Source organism: Colius striatus, chromosome 22 (genome assembly GCF_028858725.1).
Source record: "Colius striatus isolate bColStr4 chromosome 22, bColStr4.1.hap1, whole genome shotgun sequence".
NCBI lineage: Eukaryota > Metazoa > Chordata > Aves > Coliiformes > Coliidae > Colius > Colius striatus.
The window spans coordinates 2,855,197-2,873,539 of NC_084780.1; the positions used below are offsets into that span (position 1 = coordinate 2,855,197).

At 57.5% G+C, this 18,343-nt stretch overlaps 1 protein-coding gene across 8 annotated transcripts in view; it reads right to left on the reverse strand.

The window, feature by feature from the left end:
* Positions 1-2,566: 2,566 nt before the first annotated feature.
* ANKS1A (ankyrin repeat and sterile alpha motif domain containing 1A) overlaps positions 2,567-18,343 on the reverse strand; it is a 129,356-nt gene continuing 113,579 nt past the window's right edge. For 5 of the 8 annotated variants that reach the window (XM_062013300.1, XM_062013301.1, XM_062013298.1 and 2 more), the window contains 8 exons: positions 17,565-17,672; positions 14,738-14,902; positions 11,565-11,690; positions 11,316-11,387; positions 10,878-10,964; positions 10,391-10,528; positions 9,620-9,790; positions 2,567-8,595 (listed from right to left, as the gene is read on the reverse strand). In XM_062013300.1, the coding sequence (XP_061869284.1) occupies positions 8,476-8,595; positions 9,620-9,790; positions 10,391-10,528; positions 10,878-10,964; positions 11,316-11,387; positions 11,565-11,690; positions 14,738-14,902; positions 17,565-17,672 (987 nt within the window). In that variant the 3' untranslated portion in view covers positions 2,567-8,475. Of the gene's footprint in view, positions 8,596-9,619; positions 9,791-10,390; positions 10,529-10,877; positions 10,981-11,315; positions 11,388-11,564; positions 11,691-14,737; positions 14,903-17,564; positions 17,673-18,343 lie in introns of those variants that run through there. The other 3 variants (XR_009820256.1, XM_062013299.1, XM_062013303.1) reach the window with 3 other exon arrangements.

Here is an 18,343-nt window from a genome sequence, read left to right on the forward strand (position 1 = left end):
TGGCTGGATTTCTTGCTCTAATTTTACATGATGAAAATGTCCCACTTCTTGGCAAGCCAAAAACCTTTGCTGTGCAAACACTACATACAGTGGCTGCCCAGAGCCCTGAAAGTTACAGGGATCACTTGCTGCTGTGCTGCAGAAAAGGGATTTTAGTGTTGGTTTGGAGTAAATCAGGGTTGGGACAGTTCCCACTGGAGCAGCCTTTGCAGATGCACGTTACTGGGGGTAAAAATGAGCTGCTCTTACCATCACATGCAGAGTACATCAGGTGCTCTAGGCAGGGCTGGCTTTAGTGGAACACAGGGCTGTGTTTTTATGGATAAATTGGTTTGACTCAATAATATTCAATATTTGGGGACATTGGCACAGGGTCACAGGGCTGGAAGGGACCTGCAGAGCTCATCCAGTGCAACCCCCCTGCCACAGCAGCACCACCCAGAGCAGGGCACACAGGGACTCACCCAGCTGGGGTTGGGATGTCTGCAGAGAAGGAGCCTCCACAGCCCCTCTGGGCAGCCCCTGCCAGTGCTCCCTCACCTCAACAGGGAACAAATTCCTCCTGCTGTGTCTCTGGAACCTCTTCTGTTGCAGCTTGTGCCCGTTGCCCCTTGTCCTGTCACTGGCCATCCCTGAGCACAGCCTGGCTCCAGCCTCCTCACACCCACCCTTGATGGGTTTGTAACATGACTGAGCTCACCCCTCAGGCTCCTCTTCTCCAAGCTGCAGAGCCCCAGCTCCCTTAGCCTTTCAGCACAAGGCAGATGCTCCACTCCCTCCAGCATCTCTGTGTCCCTGTGCTGAGCTCTCTGCAGCAGCTCCCTGTCCTTCTGGAGCTGAGGGGCCCAGAGCTGGACACAACATCCCATCACAAGGGCAGAGCAGAGGGGCAGCAGAACCTCTCTGACCTGCTGCCCACAGCCCTTCTGACCCAGCCCAGGCTGCCATTGGCCTCTTGGCCACGAGGGCACGTTGCTGGCTCAGGCTCATCCTGCTGCCCACCAGCACCCCCAGCTCCCTTTCCCCTGTGCTCCTCTCTCACAGTTCATTCCCCAGCCTGTGCTGGTCCATGGGGTTGTTCTTTCCCAGATGCAACACTCTGCACTTGCCCTGGCTGAATCTCATCAGATGTCTCTCTGCCCACCCCTCCAGCCTGTCCAGGGCTGGTTGAATGGCAGCACAGCCTCTGGGGTGTCAGCCACTGCCCCCAGTTTAGTATCCTCAGCAAATCTGCTGACAGTGCCTCTGTTCCCTCATGAAGGTCATTAATGAATAGACTGAACAGTACCAGCCCCAGCACTGAGCCCTGAGGGACTCCACTAGACACAGGCCTCCAACTAGACCCTCCCCCATTGATCACAACTCTCTGCCTTCTTCCCTTCAACCAGTTCACAATCCACCTCACTCCCTGATCATCCAGCCCACACTGTCTCAGTTTTGCTGCCAGGATGCTGTGGGAGCCTGCAGTCATGCCTAACTGCCTAAGAGCAGCTCTGACCAGAGCAAGCACTCAGCAGCCAACACCTCCCTCCTGCAGCCACACACTCAGGACAGCACAAGCTTCTGTTCTCACCCATGTCCTGTGCTCTCCTCCCTCCCTGCAGCACCTGGGCTCTGCACAGTGATCTGACAGTGGCTTGGTTTTTGCTTTACAGAGCAAGAAGTGCTGGTGCAGAGCTCTACAACTCCCTGACAGGAGGCTGTAGGGAGGTGGGGTGGGTCTCTTCTCCCAAGTAATGACTGAGAGGACAAGAGGAAATGGGCCCAATGGGGAGGTTTAGATTGGAGCTGAGGAAGAACCTGGAGATGCTGAGGGGATGGAGCATCTTCCTTGTGAGGAAAGGCTGTGGGACCTGGGGCTGTTTGGGCTGGAGAAGAGACTGAGGGGGAAGCTCATTAATAGTTACAAGTATCTCAATGATGGGTGTCAGGAGGATGGGGCAGCACTTGTTTCTGTTGTCTCCAGTGCCAGGACAAGGGGTGATGGGATGAAGCTGCAACACAAACAGTTCCATTGAAACATAAGAAAAACTGTGTCAGTGTTGGAGTGAGGGAGCCCTGGCCCAGGCTGCCCAGGGAGGGTGTGGAGGCTCCTTCCTTGGAGGGCTTCAAGACCCACCTGGACACGTTCCTGTGTGACCTGATCTAGATGGGAGCTGCTTCTGCAGGGGGTTGGGCTGGATGGTCTGTAAAGGTCCCTTCCAACTCCCCCCCCCTCCCTTCTGTGTTTCCCTGAGAGGGGTGTGAGCCCCTGTGCCAGGCTGCCCAGGGAGCTGGGGGAGTGCCCAGCCCTGGAGGGATCCCAAAGGCGTGGAGCTGAGGTGCTGAGGGGTCAGTGCTGGGCTGGGCAGGGTGAGAGCAGGGCTGGGACTGCAGCAGCTTCAGGGGCTTCAACAACCCAAATGATTCAGTGGTTTATGATTCAGTGACTGCCCACCACTGAGCTGCCCCCTTGTCCTTTAGCTCCACAGGTCAGGGCTGTCAGCCCAGAACATCAAGTGCTGCAGCACAGACAAGCAGGAGGCTTTGGTGTGACACCGAGCTCACAGTGACAAGGAGGTGAGAGTGTGTCTAAGTTTGTTTATTAATTCAGCCTGTTCTAAGTTGTACAATTATGAAACCAACAAAACGACTGCTGGAAGCCCAGGAATATTTACAGTCTCGCCTTGTTGTGTGAGGTCAGTCGATGTTGTTGCACAGATTGGTTACGTTTGGTACCACAACATGTCCAAAAGTCAGACAAATCTGAACAGATTAACAATTGTATATACAGGAAATAAAAGGAAATTCAAGTATCAAAATACAGACAGATTAAATAACATTTGTATTACAAATCAGTCCCACTGCCACACATCACAATTAGCAAAAGTGGCCACATTGCAAACTGAGCTTGACTGTTCTCTGCCCTGTCAGGGAATCTCAGGTTGTTCTTCCATGGGTAAGGAAAATGTTTGAGCTAGATTGACTTTGCAAGAGCAGCACAGTTCCTTTCTTCTGGGAGGAAAAAAAACATAAGCAGCAAAGCAACATGAGACCAAACAGGGGAAGAGCTTTTGCAACCAGAGAGCGTTGCAAACAGCATGTGTGGGCTGAGAGGAAGGTCCTGATGGCATGGACATGATGGGAGCAGAAGCAAGCCAGGGGAAATTCTGCTGCTGGGAACTGCTGACGTGGGACAGGAGGAGCAGTAAAGCAACTGACTCCATCTGCACACAGAGTGACGACACACACGTGGTCTGTGTCTCAGCAGCCTCCTGAAGGTACAGGCTTCACTAGAGGTACATCCTGGAAGGGGCTGGATCTCCTCCCTGGGAGGGGGACAGCCAAGTACCCCACAAAAGTTGCATAATTTCTTCTCCAAAGAACAATCCCAAAGCAAGTTCAAAGGGCTGAACAGCAACATTACAGCTTGGGTGGGGGTTTTTTTTTGCTTTTTTCCCCCCTAAATACAAAATGCAAAGGGACAGAGCAGCTTCAGCTGGAAACCAAACATCATCCCCTCCTACTTAAAAAGGAGATAGTGACTCTGCATCTCAGTTGAACTGTCCTGAGTTGTCAGCCTGGACGTGTGCCATGCACAAACTGAGGTCTGCATAACACGACCTTGTCCTTCAGAAGGGGAACAAGGCTCAGGGCAGCACCACCTCCTCCCAGGCAGGTAACCCAGCAGATGTGTTTTGATGCCAAGTCACAGCACCAGAAATTTAGGGCACTTTCCTCCAGGTATCACAAAATCCTGTAGAGGGGAAGAGCTGGAATACTGCACAAGGGATGGGGTTAACAGGGAGTCAGGGTCAGTCTCCAGCAGGCGAGTACCTTGAGGAAACCCATGGAAATGGAAGCAGAGATGCACTGCCAAAACAACTGCTTTGTCTAAGTGAGAAAGAGAGTATCTGGCTAAAGAACTCCTGGATCACTAAAGACAACCACAGGACTACATGCAGGACTGGGAAGGACCTCCAGGGTCACCAAACCCAGTCCCTTGAAGACTGGAGTCTTCATCACCATGTTGCCTCCAAGCCAACCTTCCCACAGGAAAGGCTTCCCTCCTCCCACGCACAGCTTCAATTTGCAATCTCTCCAAAAAGACTTGTTGCCAACACACCAAATATTTACACTGACACCAGTATGAATTGCAACAGATGCAGAACAAGGAATGTTTCAGGTTTTCCTAAATTCATCCACTTCAAAAAGAAACTGACCCCAATGTCTCCACTTCCCCCTCCTCAGCATTCACGCCCCTGGGATTAGGGTTCACTTTGCTCCCAGCCTTCCAGGCCAGAGAGACCAAAGCAAACCCTGATGTAGAGCAGCAGCAACCAGAGTGAAACAGGAGTTGAAGCAGCAGGGTGCCACATCCCCAGCCACCACAGTGCCTGTCCCCGGCCACCACGGTGCCTGTTGCCATCACACGCCTGCGGCTGGAGGAGACACCGCAAGCGCTTTGACGTCTCTCCCTTGAGGTGTTGGGGGGGGAACAGTACTGTGAAAACACATCAGTCACAGCCAAAACAACTACTGGTAAATGCTCTGGTAATTGAGCAGAAAAGCAATCACACAGCACCTTCAGGATGTGGGGACACCAGGCTTAGGCAGGGGCTGAGCCATCCTTGGGCCGAGACCCGTCTGTGTGGGGTAGGGACTGTTTCAGTGTAATGCCCAGGTTTGAACTCTTTGTTTGTTCATCTTCTGAAGCTGCTGCACTAATTAAATAATGAGCTAGTATATAAAAAAAAAAAGTGCTAAATCACAATTGAATAGACTTAAAAAAAACCCCAAGCCCAAGCAACCAAAGCCCAACCAACCCTGTAACTGTGTGTGAAAGCAAGAGGGGTGCAGGAGAGGCTGGAGAAGGGGCTTGTCTCCAGGGGTTCAATGGGAAGAGTTGTGTCCTTGCCATGGAAATGTCAAGTATTGCAACAGTTCTGTGTAGGGGAAACGAGCTCTGTACCGTGGGTAACGCTCAGCCACAGCCACTCTGGGGTGCAAGATCCTCTGCAGACTCTTGTTTTGCCTTGTTTCCATTTGCTATAAAAGTGTGGCCACAGCCTGGGAAGCAGAGGCTGCAGACACCCCCTGCAAGGCTTGTCCCACTGCAGGAAGGCACTGCCAAGACGTTTGGCCTTCTCTGTTCCCCCGGCACTGAGGCCGCGTTAAGTACCGTCAGAGATGCTCCCACTGCTAAGCCTTTGGACTGTACTCCTTGGACTGTGGATTCTCAGGCTAAGGAAGGGTTGGTATTATTGTTTCTTTGCCTCACCAAATAAAACCCCCTGCAGTGCTACATTTCAGCTGTGAGCTGGGTTTGCTCTGTATCATTTCACACGTTAAGAACCAACTGGAATGAGCCGAAAGGCGTTTGTCTCAGACTAGAAAAAGCTGCCAGCGCTCTCGGCCTCGAGTCTCAACTCTCCTCTGCTAGAAACACAGAGAGCTGCTTTTCTCAGCTGCTGGATGGGATCCCTTCCCCCCTCTCTGCTTTGGGAGCCCTCACTGAGCAGCCCCATGCACCCACTCCGAGGCAGGCACCAGTGCCAGATGGAGATGATCTTCGTGTCAGCGGGCCACCGCTTCTTAGGTCTCTGCCCCGTTATTACATTTCCGTGGTAGGAGACAGCTGCCTGGAGATCAGCTTTTCAGAGGCAAACAGAAAGGGAGATAATGGAATGAATGATTTCTGAGTCATACAAAAGCAACTGCTGGGAAAGATGAGGGCACGTGGCCAAGGAGATGAGACACGAGTGTTACGGACACACACGGCGGAAGCTCCGGAGCTTAGGCAGCGCTGCCTGGGTGCCCCTGGGTTTGGATGGTCACTCTTAGAAAGGCACATGCTCTAGCAACCCGGGTTTTAGGAGGTGCTGAGTCAGGAACCTGCCCTTCCCAGCTGAAAGCAGGGGGAGATGCAAGAGCTCAGAGCCTCTGAAGTCAGGTGGACGTGTGGGCAAGCTGATGGGAAACGCTTGCGAGTGGAAACTGCACTACCACTGCTGCTGCTCACTCGGCTTCTCTTTGAAGGGTAGAGAAACCCTCAGGGTGTTCTTACAGCTTGGAGAGGCGCTGAGGAAACCCAAACCCAACCTCCTGGGACACCTTGGACTCAGCAAGGGCTGCAGGATGGCACAGCAGCACTTGGGGAACTGCCCTGTGACCTCTGCTTCAGGGCTGTCCAGGCAGAGTTGTTGGTGGCTCCATGGCAAATGCAGAACTTCTACTAAACTGAGCTTTCCCTTTTTTCACTTCAAGACAATCCTTTTAGTCCTCTCACCTGGGTTCTCACCAGCCTGGCCCTTATTTTGAAGTCAGGTTATCACACAGTGCCCTGAAGTCACCAATGACTTGGGAGATCAGCCTGAGAAAGACCTAAATAAGGATTCTGAAAGGTCAGATCTCACCTCAAGTCTGGGGAGACCAAACTTGGAGGCAACAGCCCCAGCAGAACTCAGACAAGCTGCCTCTGGACCCTAAACACCAGGAGTAAATAACCCTGGGCTGCTGCCCTGCCCCCTCCCTGCTGATCCTGAAGGGAGGTTTGGGTAAGTTCTAGAAGCTGTTCTGGAAATGGAGCTTTCCTGGAGATCCCAGTTGAGCCTCTCCCCCGGCTGTCTCTGAGATCCCACCCACACAGGCCGTGCAGAGGCGAGTGGTTCCTGCCCTCCCCCTTCTCTGCAGGTCCCACAGACACCACCTCTCCAGGGGATTCTGCTGAGATGCCAAACCCACCCTGAGCTCAGCCACACCGAGGTGCACATCAGGGAGCTCCCTGCAGCCCAACAGCACAGGGCTGCAGCCCCTCTGCCCCAGCTGCTCAGCACCCTCCCCAGGAGAAGGGCCACAGCCCCTGCCAGGAGCAGGTCAGGGGCCACCACGCTCTTTGTGAGTGAAGGACTTGCAGGAGTCTGAGCCTCAGGGCTGGGGGAAGTGGCAGTGCCTTTTGCTAAAGGCTCTTGAAACTGCTCTGCAAAGAGAGAGAAGCTCCCAGCCTGAGAGGTAGGTACATACATCCCCATCCCATATGGGGAAGCTGAGGTAAAAAGAGAGGCCAAGTCTCTTGGACACACAAGTCAGGGAGGAGCAGCTCTGGGGCAGGATGTGCCTGCTGGGGCTGGTGCTCATCAGATCACACTCCACATCCTCTGCTTGTCTCAGTCAGCTTTGCAAAGGCAAGAGAAGGAAGCAGGGGTAGGGCCACGGATGGCTCTGAGGGGCTTCACGGGCTTGTGAGCCACCATATGGCATTTGCAGCCCTGTGCCAAGTGCCCTGCAGCCTCATGCAATGATTCCCAGACATATTCTGGAATGAAAAGCTGCTTCTAGTGAGATACACACAGGTGAGGATGCTTCCCCAGAGGAAAAACACGTGCACTTGAGACACAGACAAGGCAGAGGTGCCCACTGACACAGGGCCATCTCTCAGTGAAGTCTTCACTCTCCAGGGTGGAGGGCTACAGATGGCTCAGGATCCCTACAGCACTCATCATGCAACGGTTGGTAGGTCCATGGTTTGTAGACAAGCTTTAGGATCAGCAGCAAAGTGATTTCCATCACGTTTCTCCCTCCAGCAAAACACCCCCAGTACAAGTGCAGTGAGTGTGCTGAGCACAGGAGAGCTCTGGCTGCTCTCTCAGGCCTCCAACAGCGCAGCATCCAGCCCCTCTCAGACACTTTTCCTTCCCAAACAGGGCTCTAACAACATGTGCCTTTAAAAGCTTAACCTCTTCACAAACTGCCCAGTGGGCACAAGTGCCCTTAGCTCACGAGTCTGGTGAGTGTAAACAGAAAGACTATGGGGTGTGGGGGGAAAAACAAAAGCCCTACAAGGGACTAAAATGCATGCAAGGCAAAGCACACCTCAGCTGAGAGGGGACAGAGCTCTCAGTGCCCAGCAACCGCTCCCAGCCCCAAGCAACGCTCCCAGCTGCGAGGGGAGGGTTTGTGGGCAAGGGGTTCCTGGCAGGAACCGTAGCAAAGGTGTGTTATTTGCAGGCAGCATCACAGTGGTTAGTGGCGACTCGGATGGCCGGGAAGTGAGGGGCGAGTTCACTCCAAGAGGAAGAAGGAAATCTGGGAGCAGGGAGCGTGTGCACCACGGAGACAAAGAGGCCTCCATCAGTCCGAGGGGGAAAGAGAGTGGAATAGAAAAACCAACCCCAAAAGGCCTGGGGAGTGTCCTGTTGCCCCAGGGATTCACAGTGCCAGAGCCAGGGGGAAAGATGGGGAAACGCAGGCGGCTTCCTGGATCCACAGCTCCCAGCCCTCTGCACCTCCCGCCTCACACGGCTCTAAGCAGCTCCTTCCCCTTCTGCCGAGCCAGGAGCATTCACAGTGTTCAGTAGTGATCAGGTACAGTCTGCTAAGTGCTGCTGCCTGTGCCTGGTGCCTGGGCACCAGCAGCTGCAGGGACAGGGAGCTTAGGAGAGCAGAGAGATCAGATGGCAAAGGCACGGTTAGACTGGGCGGACACGGGGGGTTGCTTTAGAAGATAGTGGTCTCATACTTAGTGCTGAGGGTCCGCTTCGAGTCCTGTTTGGGGTCCACGACCCAGGAGACACTGGCATGAGACTGGGAGTCTTGGTCCACATCAGGGGGCTCCAGCTAGAAAAGATAAGGAGAGAAAGGGCAGGTGAGGTCAGCCGAGCGGGGATTCGGGGCCGAGCCGCTGCTGCTCTGCCTGACGCCCATCCCCACGTGCTGCACGTGTGCAGGGGAGCAGCTCACACCAGGGAGGCACCTGAGTCCTCCCAGCCAACACGGATCTAGCCCTGGCAGCCTCAACCCAGCACCCTGAGCTGACCTCCTGAGTTAGCTCTGCAAGGCCCTGTTCCCACTAGTGACAGGAGCTTCATCTCACATCAGAGTGTGAGAAATTGAGGATGGCACCATCAAAAACATCCCAAGCAGGCAGAGGAGACAGCTCCTGGCAGGTGAGCTCCCACAGGCTTCCTCTCATCTTGTCCTCCTACATCAGGATCCTACAGGGAGGTCACCACCAGCAGCCAGAGCGAGGCAGTTAGCTGAGAGCTGCCACCCGACGCTGGCAGCCCTGTCCCTGGGGCACAGCCCTGGAACCAGCAGGGAGGGAAGGCAGCAGCCAGGCGGGACAGGGGGCAGGCAGGTGGGCTGGGGGCAGCCCCGGGGGCAGCCTGGGGTGGGGGGTCACAGTGGAAGGTGGCAGGAAGAAGGGTAAAGACCTTTGCTCCAGGACTAACAGACTGCAGCGGCAGGTAGGAGGGGCGGTGAGTTGTGCAGGTGTGACAGTGACAACAGCGGGTGTCGGGAGGGAGCGGCACCTGAGCGGGGGGGAGCAAGCAGAACACAGACAGAAGGAGACATTAAAGCAAGGCAACAGCTTGGGCAGCAGTCCCTGCTCCTCAGCAGCTCCAGTCTTGGCTGGCCTTGGCTACAGGGGCACTGCCATGCCACAAACTGCAGGTGACCTCTTGCCAAGAGCTTCACCCCCATCCCACCTGGGCTCCTTCCACCTCTGCTCACCCTCATCCTGCCTGGGGAAGCCCTAACCCACGGGCACCACAAAGGTGCCTGAAGCTGCAGGCACCCTGCCTGTCCCTGGGCTCCCCCACACCAAGCAGCAGGCTCAGCAGGAGCCCTGTGTACGTACTGCAGGTTTCCTCCCGCCGCCTCGGGGTTTAGGCACCGGTTTGGAAGATTTCGTTTCAATGGTCTCTCCTGGCCCAGCACCCAGAGGTTTTGCTCTCTGGGCTTGCAGGGCCAGCTGGTAGGCGACCTCGAACGCCTGCCCCAGCGTCAGGATGATCTCGTACGTCAGGTTCTTCAGAGAGAAGACAGAAGACACAAAGCCGTTAGGTGCATCCGAGCTGCCTGTGCAGAGCCCACCAGCAGCTGCTCTGGAGACCCAGAGCTCAGCATCCTTCCATTCACAGGTCACATCCTGCCCTGTAGGTGGATTTGGTGCTGAGCTGCTCCTGTGCTTGTGCAGCCCCAGCCTGTGGGACTGCCATGGCTTGGCAACACTTGCATTGCAAAGAGGAGAAGCCAAAACATCTTGTACAGCTCATTTCTGCCCAAGAATAAAAGCAAGTTGTGCCTCTGCTCCCCTGGTGAGTGAAAAGCCTGTTAAACCAGCCCTATGACAGTGTAACTGGGAGCACATTAGGGGGTTGCTCATGGTGTGTTCCCCAGGAGGGAAAAACTCCTGCCCCGCTTTCTCCAGCACTGCTGTAATGAAGCCAGCCAAATGCCCTCTTTGTCCACAGGGCTCTGAAGTAAAAGCATTTGGAGTCAGGGCTGTGGGAGGAATATTTGAGAGCAGAAGCAGGTCAAAATGCCCAAGACCAGACCTGGGTGTGTGACTGTCCAACAAAACTGAGCGATGAAACAGCTGGGACAGGAGATGCAACAACCCACTCACCACATCCACAGTGCTGAAGACATGGCAGTAGTGGTGGCTGGTCTGCAGGTCCTTGGTGATGTAGGCAAAGGTGCAGAGATCCTCGGGGTCCTGAGCAGCGCAGGAGATGTTGCGGATCTCGTGCTCGGCAATGACGTTCTGCCGGGGCCAAGCACAAGCTGCCGTCACCCGCCGGCGATGGCAAATGCACCCGGCACACGCTGCTGGGGGGCAGCAGGGAGCACAGCAGCGACTGGGAGGAAGGGCCAGCGTCCCAGCCAGAGCAGCCCCTGCTCCTTCCCATGGTAGGGATCAACAGCAGCGTGGTCCACAAGCAGCCAGGTGTGCCCAGCCTGCGGCGTCAGGTCACTGCCAGCACCCCGGTGCTCTGCCACAGCCCCGGCAGCTCCTCGGGACCAGCCACGGCCACAGGTGACCCACGGCCCCCAGGCAGCTGCCACTGCAGCCTTGTCCCTCCACACACCAGCCCGAGGCATTTGGAGCTCACCTTGTTAGAGGCATCGATGAACTTCACCCCCTTGTACGTGATGGACAGGATGATGGTTGGGATCTTCTTCATGTGCTCTGTGGATTTCTGCAGAGAGTTCCAGCTGTGAAGAAACGCTCCCTCCTTCACCTCTGGCCCAGCCCACCCCTGAGCCCCACAAAGGCACACCTTGGGGGTCCTGGGCCAGGAGAAAAGCCTCTTCCTGATGGAAGCAGAGTGGAATGGCCAGAGCCAGTGAACCCAGCCCCCCTTCCCCAGGGAAAACGCCCCTGTCCCCCTGCACAGACCTTCCAGCTACAGGGCAAGGTGCAGCAGCCTCACAGGCTCTGGGTGGCCTGAGCCCCTGCTCTGCACCAGGGCAGCTGCAAGGTTTGGGGACCCGAATTCACTGAGGTCCCCTCACACCACGTCGCCCCCCACAGACCCCCCACTCCGCACCCTCATCTTGGCACAGGCGTCCTGCGTCGACTCCGTCCCTCTGAGGTCTTTGATCAACATGGAGCCCAGGTACTGTTGGGAAGAGGAAAAGCTGCTGAAGGGCTGAGGCACGAACCAAGCCCGTGGCTGTGGGCAGCCAGCAGCCCTGACACAGAGACGGCTCCCACAGGCACGGCCAGGCAGCGGGACGAAGCCACACACAGAGTCTGAGCCCAGAGTCCCCTCACCCCCCTCACAACACTCACTTACATTGGCCTCATACCCACAGGACTCAAAGATGAGCTTCTCTGGCTGGTGCTGCCAGTTCTGGACTGGGGCATACGGGGCAGCCAGGCTGGGGGGGCGCAGGGTCAGCTTTGCCTCCCGACGGTCGTCCTGGGAGGGAGAAACACGGACCTGAAGCCACAGCAGGGACACCCTGGAGTGAACTTGGATGCCAGGAGGGATCCTGGGGCTGATGCAACTGAGGTTCTCAAAGGCCAAGTCCCAGAGTGGCTGGGAGGAAACAGGGTGAAGGTGCCAGCACTGAACAAGTGAGTCACCAGTTCCCAAGGTGAGACTGAGGCATAAATGAGCTGCTGGCTCCAACACTTGAGCCAGGGAAGCTGTGCCTGTCTCTCCAGGCTGGCTCCAGAGAAGGGGAAGCCTGCACTGAGCTGCACACAGGGGTCCCCAGGGCACACTAAAACACCCACTGCCCTGTGCCCTGGGCACACAGAAGCTCTCACTGCCCTGTGCCTTGTGCACACAGAAGCTCCCACTGCCCTGTGCCCTGGGCACACAGAAGCTCCCACTGCCCCGTGCCTTGTGCACACAGAAGCTCCCACTGCCCTGTGCCCTGGGCACACAGAAGCTCCCACTGCCCCGTGCCTTGTGCACACAGAAGCTCCCACTGCCCTGTGCCCTGGGCACACAGAAGCTCCCACTGCCCCGTGCCTTGTGCACACAGAAGCTCCCACTGACCTGTGCCTTGTGCACACAGAAGCTCCCACAGCCCTGTGCCTTGTGCACACAGAAGCTCCCACTGACCTGTGCCCTGGGCACACAGAAGCTCCCACTGACCTGTGCCCAGGTCACACAGAAGCTCCCACTGACCTGTGCCCAGGTCACACAGAAGCTCCCACTGACCTGTGCCCAGGTCACACAGAAGCTCCCACTGCCCCGTGCCTTGTGCACACAGAAGCTCCCACTGACCTGTGCCCTGGGCACACAGAAGCTCCCACTGCCCCGTGCCTTGTGCACACAGAAGCTCCCACTGACCTGTGCCCAGGTCACACAGAAGCTCCCACAGCCCTGTGCCTTGTGCACACAGAAGCTCCCACTGACCTGTGCCCTGGGCACACAGAAGCTCCCACTGCCCTGTGCCCTGGGCACACAGAAGCTCCCACTGCCCCGTGCCTTGTGCACACAGAAGCTCCCACTGACCTGTGCCCTGGGCACACAGAAGCTCCCACAGCCCTGTGCCTTGTGCACACAGAAGCTCCCACTGACCTGTGCCCTGGGCACACAGAAGCTCCCACTGACCTGTGCCCAGGTCACACAGAAGCTCCCACAGCCCTGTGCCTTGTGCACACAGAAGCTCCCACTGACCTGTGCCCTGGGCACACAGAAGCTCCCACTGCCCTGTGCCTTGTGCACACAGAAGCTCCCACTGACCTGTGCCCTGGGCACACAGAAGCTCCCACTGCCCCGTGCCTTGTGCACACAGAAGCTCCCACTGACCTGTGCCCTGGGCACACAGAAGCTCCCACTGCCCTGTGCCCAGGTCACACAGAAGCTCCCACTGACCTGTGCCTTGTGCACACAGAAGCTCCCACTGACCTGTGCCCTGGGCACACAGAAGCTCCCACTGCCCCGTGCCTTGTGCACACAGAAGCTCCCACTGACCTGTGCCTTGTGCACACAGAAGCTCCCACTGCCCCGTGCCTTGTGCACACAGAAGCTCCCACTGACCTGTGCCCAGGTCACACAGAAGCTCCCACAGCCCTGTGCCTTGTGCACACAGAAGCTCCCACTGCCCTGTGCCCTGGGCACACAGAAGCTCCCACTGCCCTGTGCCTTGTGCACACAGAAGCTCCCACTGCCCTGTGCCTTGTGCACACAGAAGCTCCCACTGACCTGTGCCTTGTGCACACAGAAGCTCCCACTGCCCTGTGCCCTGGGCACACAGAAGCTCCCACTGCCCCGTGCCCTGTGCACACAGAAGCTCCCACTGACCTGTGCCCAGGTCACACAGAAGCTCCCACTGACCTGTGCCCTGGGCACACAGAAGCTCCCACTGCCCTGGGCACACAGAAGCTCCCACTGCCCTGGGCACACAGAAGCTCCCACTGCCCTGTGCCCTGGGCACACAGAAGCTCCCACTGACCTGTGCCTTGGGCACACAGAAGCTCCCACTGACCTGTGCCCAGGGCACACAGAAGCTCCCACTGACCTGTGCCTTGGGCACACAGAAGCTCCCACTGACCTGTGCCCTGGGCACACAGAAGCTCCCACTGCCCTGTGCCTTGTGTACACAGAAGCTCCCACTGCCCTGTGCCCTGGGCACACAGAAGCTCCCACTGACCTGTGCCCTGTGCACACAGAAGCTCCCACTGACCTGTGCCCAGGTCACACAGAAGCTCCCACTGCCCTGTGCCTTGGGCACACAGAAGCTCCCACTGCCCTGGGCACACAGAAGCTCCCACTGACCTGTGCCCTGGGCACACAGAAGCTCCCACTGCCCTGTGCCCTGGGCACACAGAAGCTCCCACTGACCTGTGCCCTGTGCACACAGAAGCTCCCACTGCCCTGGGCACACAGAAGCTCCCACTGACCTGTGCCCTGTGCACACAGAAGCTCCCACTGCCCTGGGCACACAGAAGCTCCCACTGCCCTGTGCCTTGTGCACACAGAAGCTCCCACTGCCCTGTGCCCTGGGCACACAGAAGCTCCCACTGACCTGTGCCCTGGGCACACAGAAGCTCCCACTGCCCTGGGCACACAGAAGCTCCCACTGCCCTGTGCCCTGGGCACACAGAAGCTCCCACCGACCTGTGCCTTGTGCACACAGAAGCTCCCACTGACCTGTGCCTTGTGCACACAGAAGCTCCCACTGCCCTGTGCCCTGGGCACACAGAAGCTCCCACTGACCTGTGCCCTGGGCACACAGAAGCTCCCACTGCCCTGGGCACACAGAAGCTCCCACTGCCCTGTGCCCTGGGCACACAGAAGCTCCCACTGACCTGTGCCCTGGGCACACAGAAGCTCCCACCGACCTGTGCCTTGTGCACACAGAAGCTCCCACTGCCCTGTGCCCTGGGCACACAGAAGCTCCCACTGCCCTGTGCCCTGGGCACACAGAAGCTCCCACTGCCCTGTGCCCTGGGCACACAGAAGCTCTCACTGCCCTGTGCCCAGGGCACACAGAAGCTCCCACTGACCTGTGCTTTGTAGCGCTCGGCTCTGCCGTAAGGAGCAGCCTCAGTGCCACGCTCGTGTTGCCTCTTGCCGGTGTCCCCAGGGGGCAGCAGGAGATCAGCAGACCTGCCCGTGCAGGAGTCGTTCTGGCTCAGTGGTGATGATGTCTGGGACATCAGGTCCTGGCACTGAAACAAGCAGCCAGCACAAGCCATGAGGGTCCTGCCGCGCTGCAGCCGTGCCCGCTCCTCGCTCCCCTGGCACTGCCACAGAGGCTGCAACAGGCAGGGTCGGTGCAGCCAGCTCCTGCTCTGCAGGCTCCTGCCCCACTGCCATTCCCACAGCTGTTTTCTGCCCCATGATACCTCTGGGGTGCCACAGGGCAGCTTCAGGCAGTTGTGCAGCCTCTGCCTCTCATGAGCTCGTCCCAGGAGGGCAGGAGACACGCTGAGCTGCAGGGCAGGGTGTGAGAGGAACAGGCTCCACTGATGCACTAAGCAAAGCTCTCAAAGCTGCTGACCATCAGCCACCCTGGGGAGAAAAGCCCTGGGAGCCTGGTGAGAGGTGAGCCCAGATGCCTGCCAGCCTGGCTCTTGGGGCAGGCAGGGCTGGCTGCCTGTGTGTGCCAGAAGCCTGGCAGCCCCTGAGGGAGGGAGCTCCCAGCTCATCCCAGCTCACTCCCAGCTGCAACACCCATTAGTCCCATTCAGTGCATTTGCTTAATTTGCCATTGAGTCCCTTCCTCTCCCCAGGCCCCAGCCAAGTGCTGGATGGCACCAGCTGCAGCTCCAGGAAATGCTCAAATGGTCTTTTCTCCTCCACAGCCTCCCCCTGTGCTGCATCTCAATCAGTTGCTGCTGCACCAAAGGACTCTTTTCCCCCCCAGCCACTGCTCTCAGGTCTCTGAGGAGCTTTCAGAAGGGCAGATCCTCAGCTGGCTGCTGCCTGCCCAGGCTCTGGCTGCCACTGCAGCCCAGCAGAGTGAAGGCTGGGGGTTTGAGCATGGCACACACTCCCAGTTCAGCACCAGTGTGAACCCTCCCTTTTTTATACCTGACCCCCAAGTGCCTAAAGGACTCCAGTGTGAGCAAGCAAAGCACAGCACAGCAGCCCAACTCACTTGGACTGTTTTGGCTGAAAAGCCTCAGGAATCCAAGGCAAGAGCTTTGCAGCAGGGCAAGGACCAGATGTTTGGGACAGAGAAGCTCCAATCTCCCCCAGTTCCTGCTCCAGGAAGCCAATCTGCCAACAGTGGAGGAAGGACCATCCCCTGTGGCACACTGCCCTGCTCCCCAGCTCCCAGCTTTGCTGCAAACCCCGTGGCTTCTGCCCAACTCAGCTCCCAAATGCTGGTTTGCAGGAAGAAGAGAGAAGGCAACAGGCAGCCAATGCTGATAATGAAGGACCTGACACCCAAAGGCTGCCAGCAAAGGAAATCCAACATCCACAAATCATGTCAAGTGCTGCCTGGCAGGGAGAGCTGCAGCTCTGGAGAAGCCCAGGGAGATGAAAGTCAGACTCCCAACTGGCACAATGGAAACAGCAGGTCCCAGCTGCAGCCCCTCTCCCAGCTGAGCCTGTGGGGAAGCTGCCTGACATCAACCCAGGGGACAAGGGGAAGAAACCCAGCTCAGTGTTCCCCTCAGCACAGGGCACAGAGGTGGGAGGAGAGTTCAGTGCAGGCACCCACCTTGCATGGAGGCACCTGGTCTGAAGGAGCTGCCTGACCTCTCCCATCCTGAATTTGACCTGCAAGGGCTGAATATGATCTTCCCCAACCTCATTTCAATAGCAGGGTCATGTCTGTGTGAGATTTGCTGCTTGGGTCACTGGGGCTGAGAAGGTGAAAAGCTGAATGGATACAACTGACCATGTCAGGATTTCTGCCAGCAGAGGTGTGCACACACTTCAGCTTTGTTTTGCACAGGGGAGATGCAGCTTCAATCACACAATCAGAATCATTTTGGTTGGAAAAGACCTTTAAGACCAAGTCCAACCACTGACCTCACCCTGCCCAGCCCAGCACTGACCCCTCAGCACCTCAGCTCCAGCCTTTGGGATCCCTCCAGGGCTGGGCACTGCCCCAGCTCCCTGGGCAGCCTGGCACAGGGGCTCACACCCCTCTCAGGGTAACAGTTCTGCCTCAGCTCCAGCCTCAACCTCCCCTGGGCCAACTGCAGCCCATTGCCTCTTGTCCTGTCATTCATTGCTGGGGAGCAGAGCCCAACCCCCAGCTCCCTGCAGCCTCCTGTCAGGGAGTGTCAGAGAGTGCTGCTGGCTGCCCTCAGCCTCCTCTTCTCCAGGCTCAACACCCCCATTCCCTCAGCCCCTCCCCAGCCCCTTGTGCTCCAGCCCCTTCCCCAGCTCTGTGCCCGGCTCTGGCCACGCTGCAGCCCCTCAGTGTCCCTGTGGCAGTGAGTGAGGGGCTCAAAATTAACACAGAAGCTGAGGTGCAGCCTCCCCAGCATCAAGTACCCACAAAGAGACCCACAAAGGAGAAAGGTGAGTTGATGTCATCTGCCACTTCAGTGGGAGCACATCTGGCCAAGCAGCCTGTGGGCTCCAGCCATGGCACACTTTGTACAGCACAATGGCAAAGCTGGGGGTTGTTTTTACTCTGCCCAAGTGCTGTGGGTGCTCTGGCTCATGCCCATCCCCCTGCCCACCAGCACCCCCAGCTCCCTCCCCCTGTGCTACTCTCTCAGAGTTCACTCCCCAGCCTGTGCTGGGACCTGGGTTTTACACAGCTTTAGCTCTTTGAAAGAAAGGGAGGAAAGTGGAGGAGAGGCAGGGCAGGGGAGAGCAGGCTGTGCAGGGCCAGGCAGGCAGGGGACACACACAGTGACTCACTCTGAGCTGTGAGAACCTCGGGGGCTTGGCGGGTGGCTCCTCGTAGGGTCTGTCTGCCAGCGAGGCGATGATGCGCTTGCGATGGCCCAGCAGGTTCACCTTCAGCACCTGCAGGGACACACTCACTGGGGCTGGGCTTTCCTGCCCTCAGCACAGAGCCTCACAACCACAGCATGGAGGGGTGGGAAGGGCCCTGCAGAGCTGCTCCAGCCCCAGCCCCTGCTACAGCAGCTTCCCCTGGCTCAGGGGGCACAGGAACGTGTCCAGGTGGGGTTGGAAACCTCCCTGCAGCCTGCTCTGCAGCAGCTTCTTCCAGCCATTGCCCTCAGGCCATTGCTTACAGCACCCTTCCCTTCCATGCACAGATGCTCTCATCCCTGTGAAACAAGGCCCAGGGAACTCCCAGCCCCTCTCCATGCTTGGTGCCTGCTCAGCCTCCCTCCTTGGCCACAGACAAACGTGGATTTCTTTCTGTGAGAGCAGCTAACCTGGCAAAGGGCAGGTTCATCCTGCATGCCCTGGCCAGGGAGGCAGCCCAGCCTGCTCCAGCTGAGATGCTCTGAGATGCTCTGGCCACCACACACTGCTCTGTTAAAGCCCATTTGCTGCTCCCCTTCCCCCTGCACAGCAAGAGCAGACACATGCAGCCCAACCCCCTGCAGAAGCAGCTCCCACCTAGATCAGGTCACACAGGAACGTGTCCAGGGGGGTCTTGAAGAGCTCCAAGGAAGGAGCCTCCACACCCTCCCTGGGCAGCCTGGGCCAGGGCTCCCTCAGCT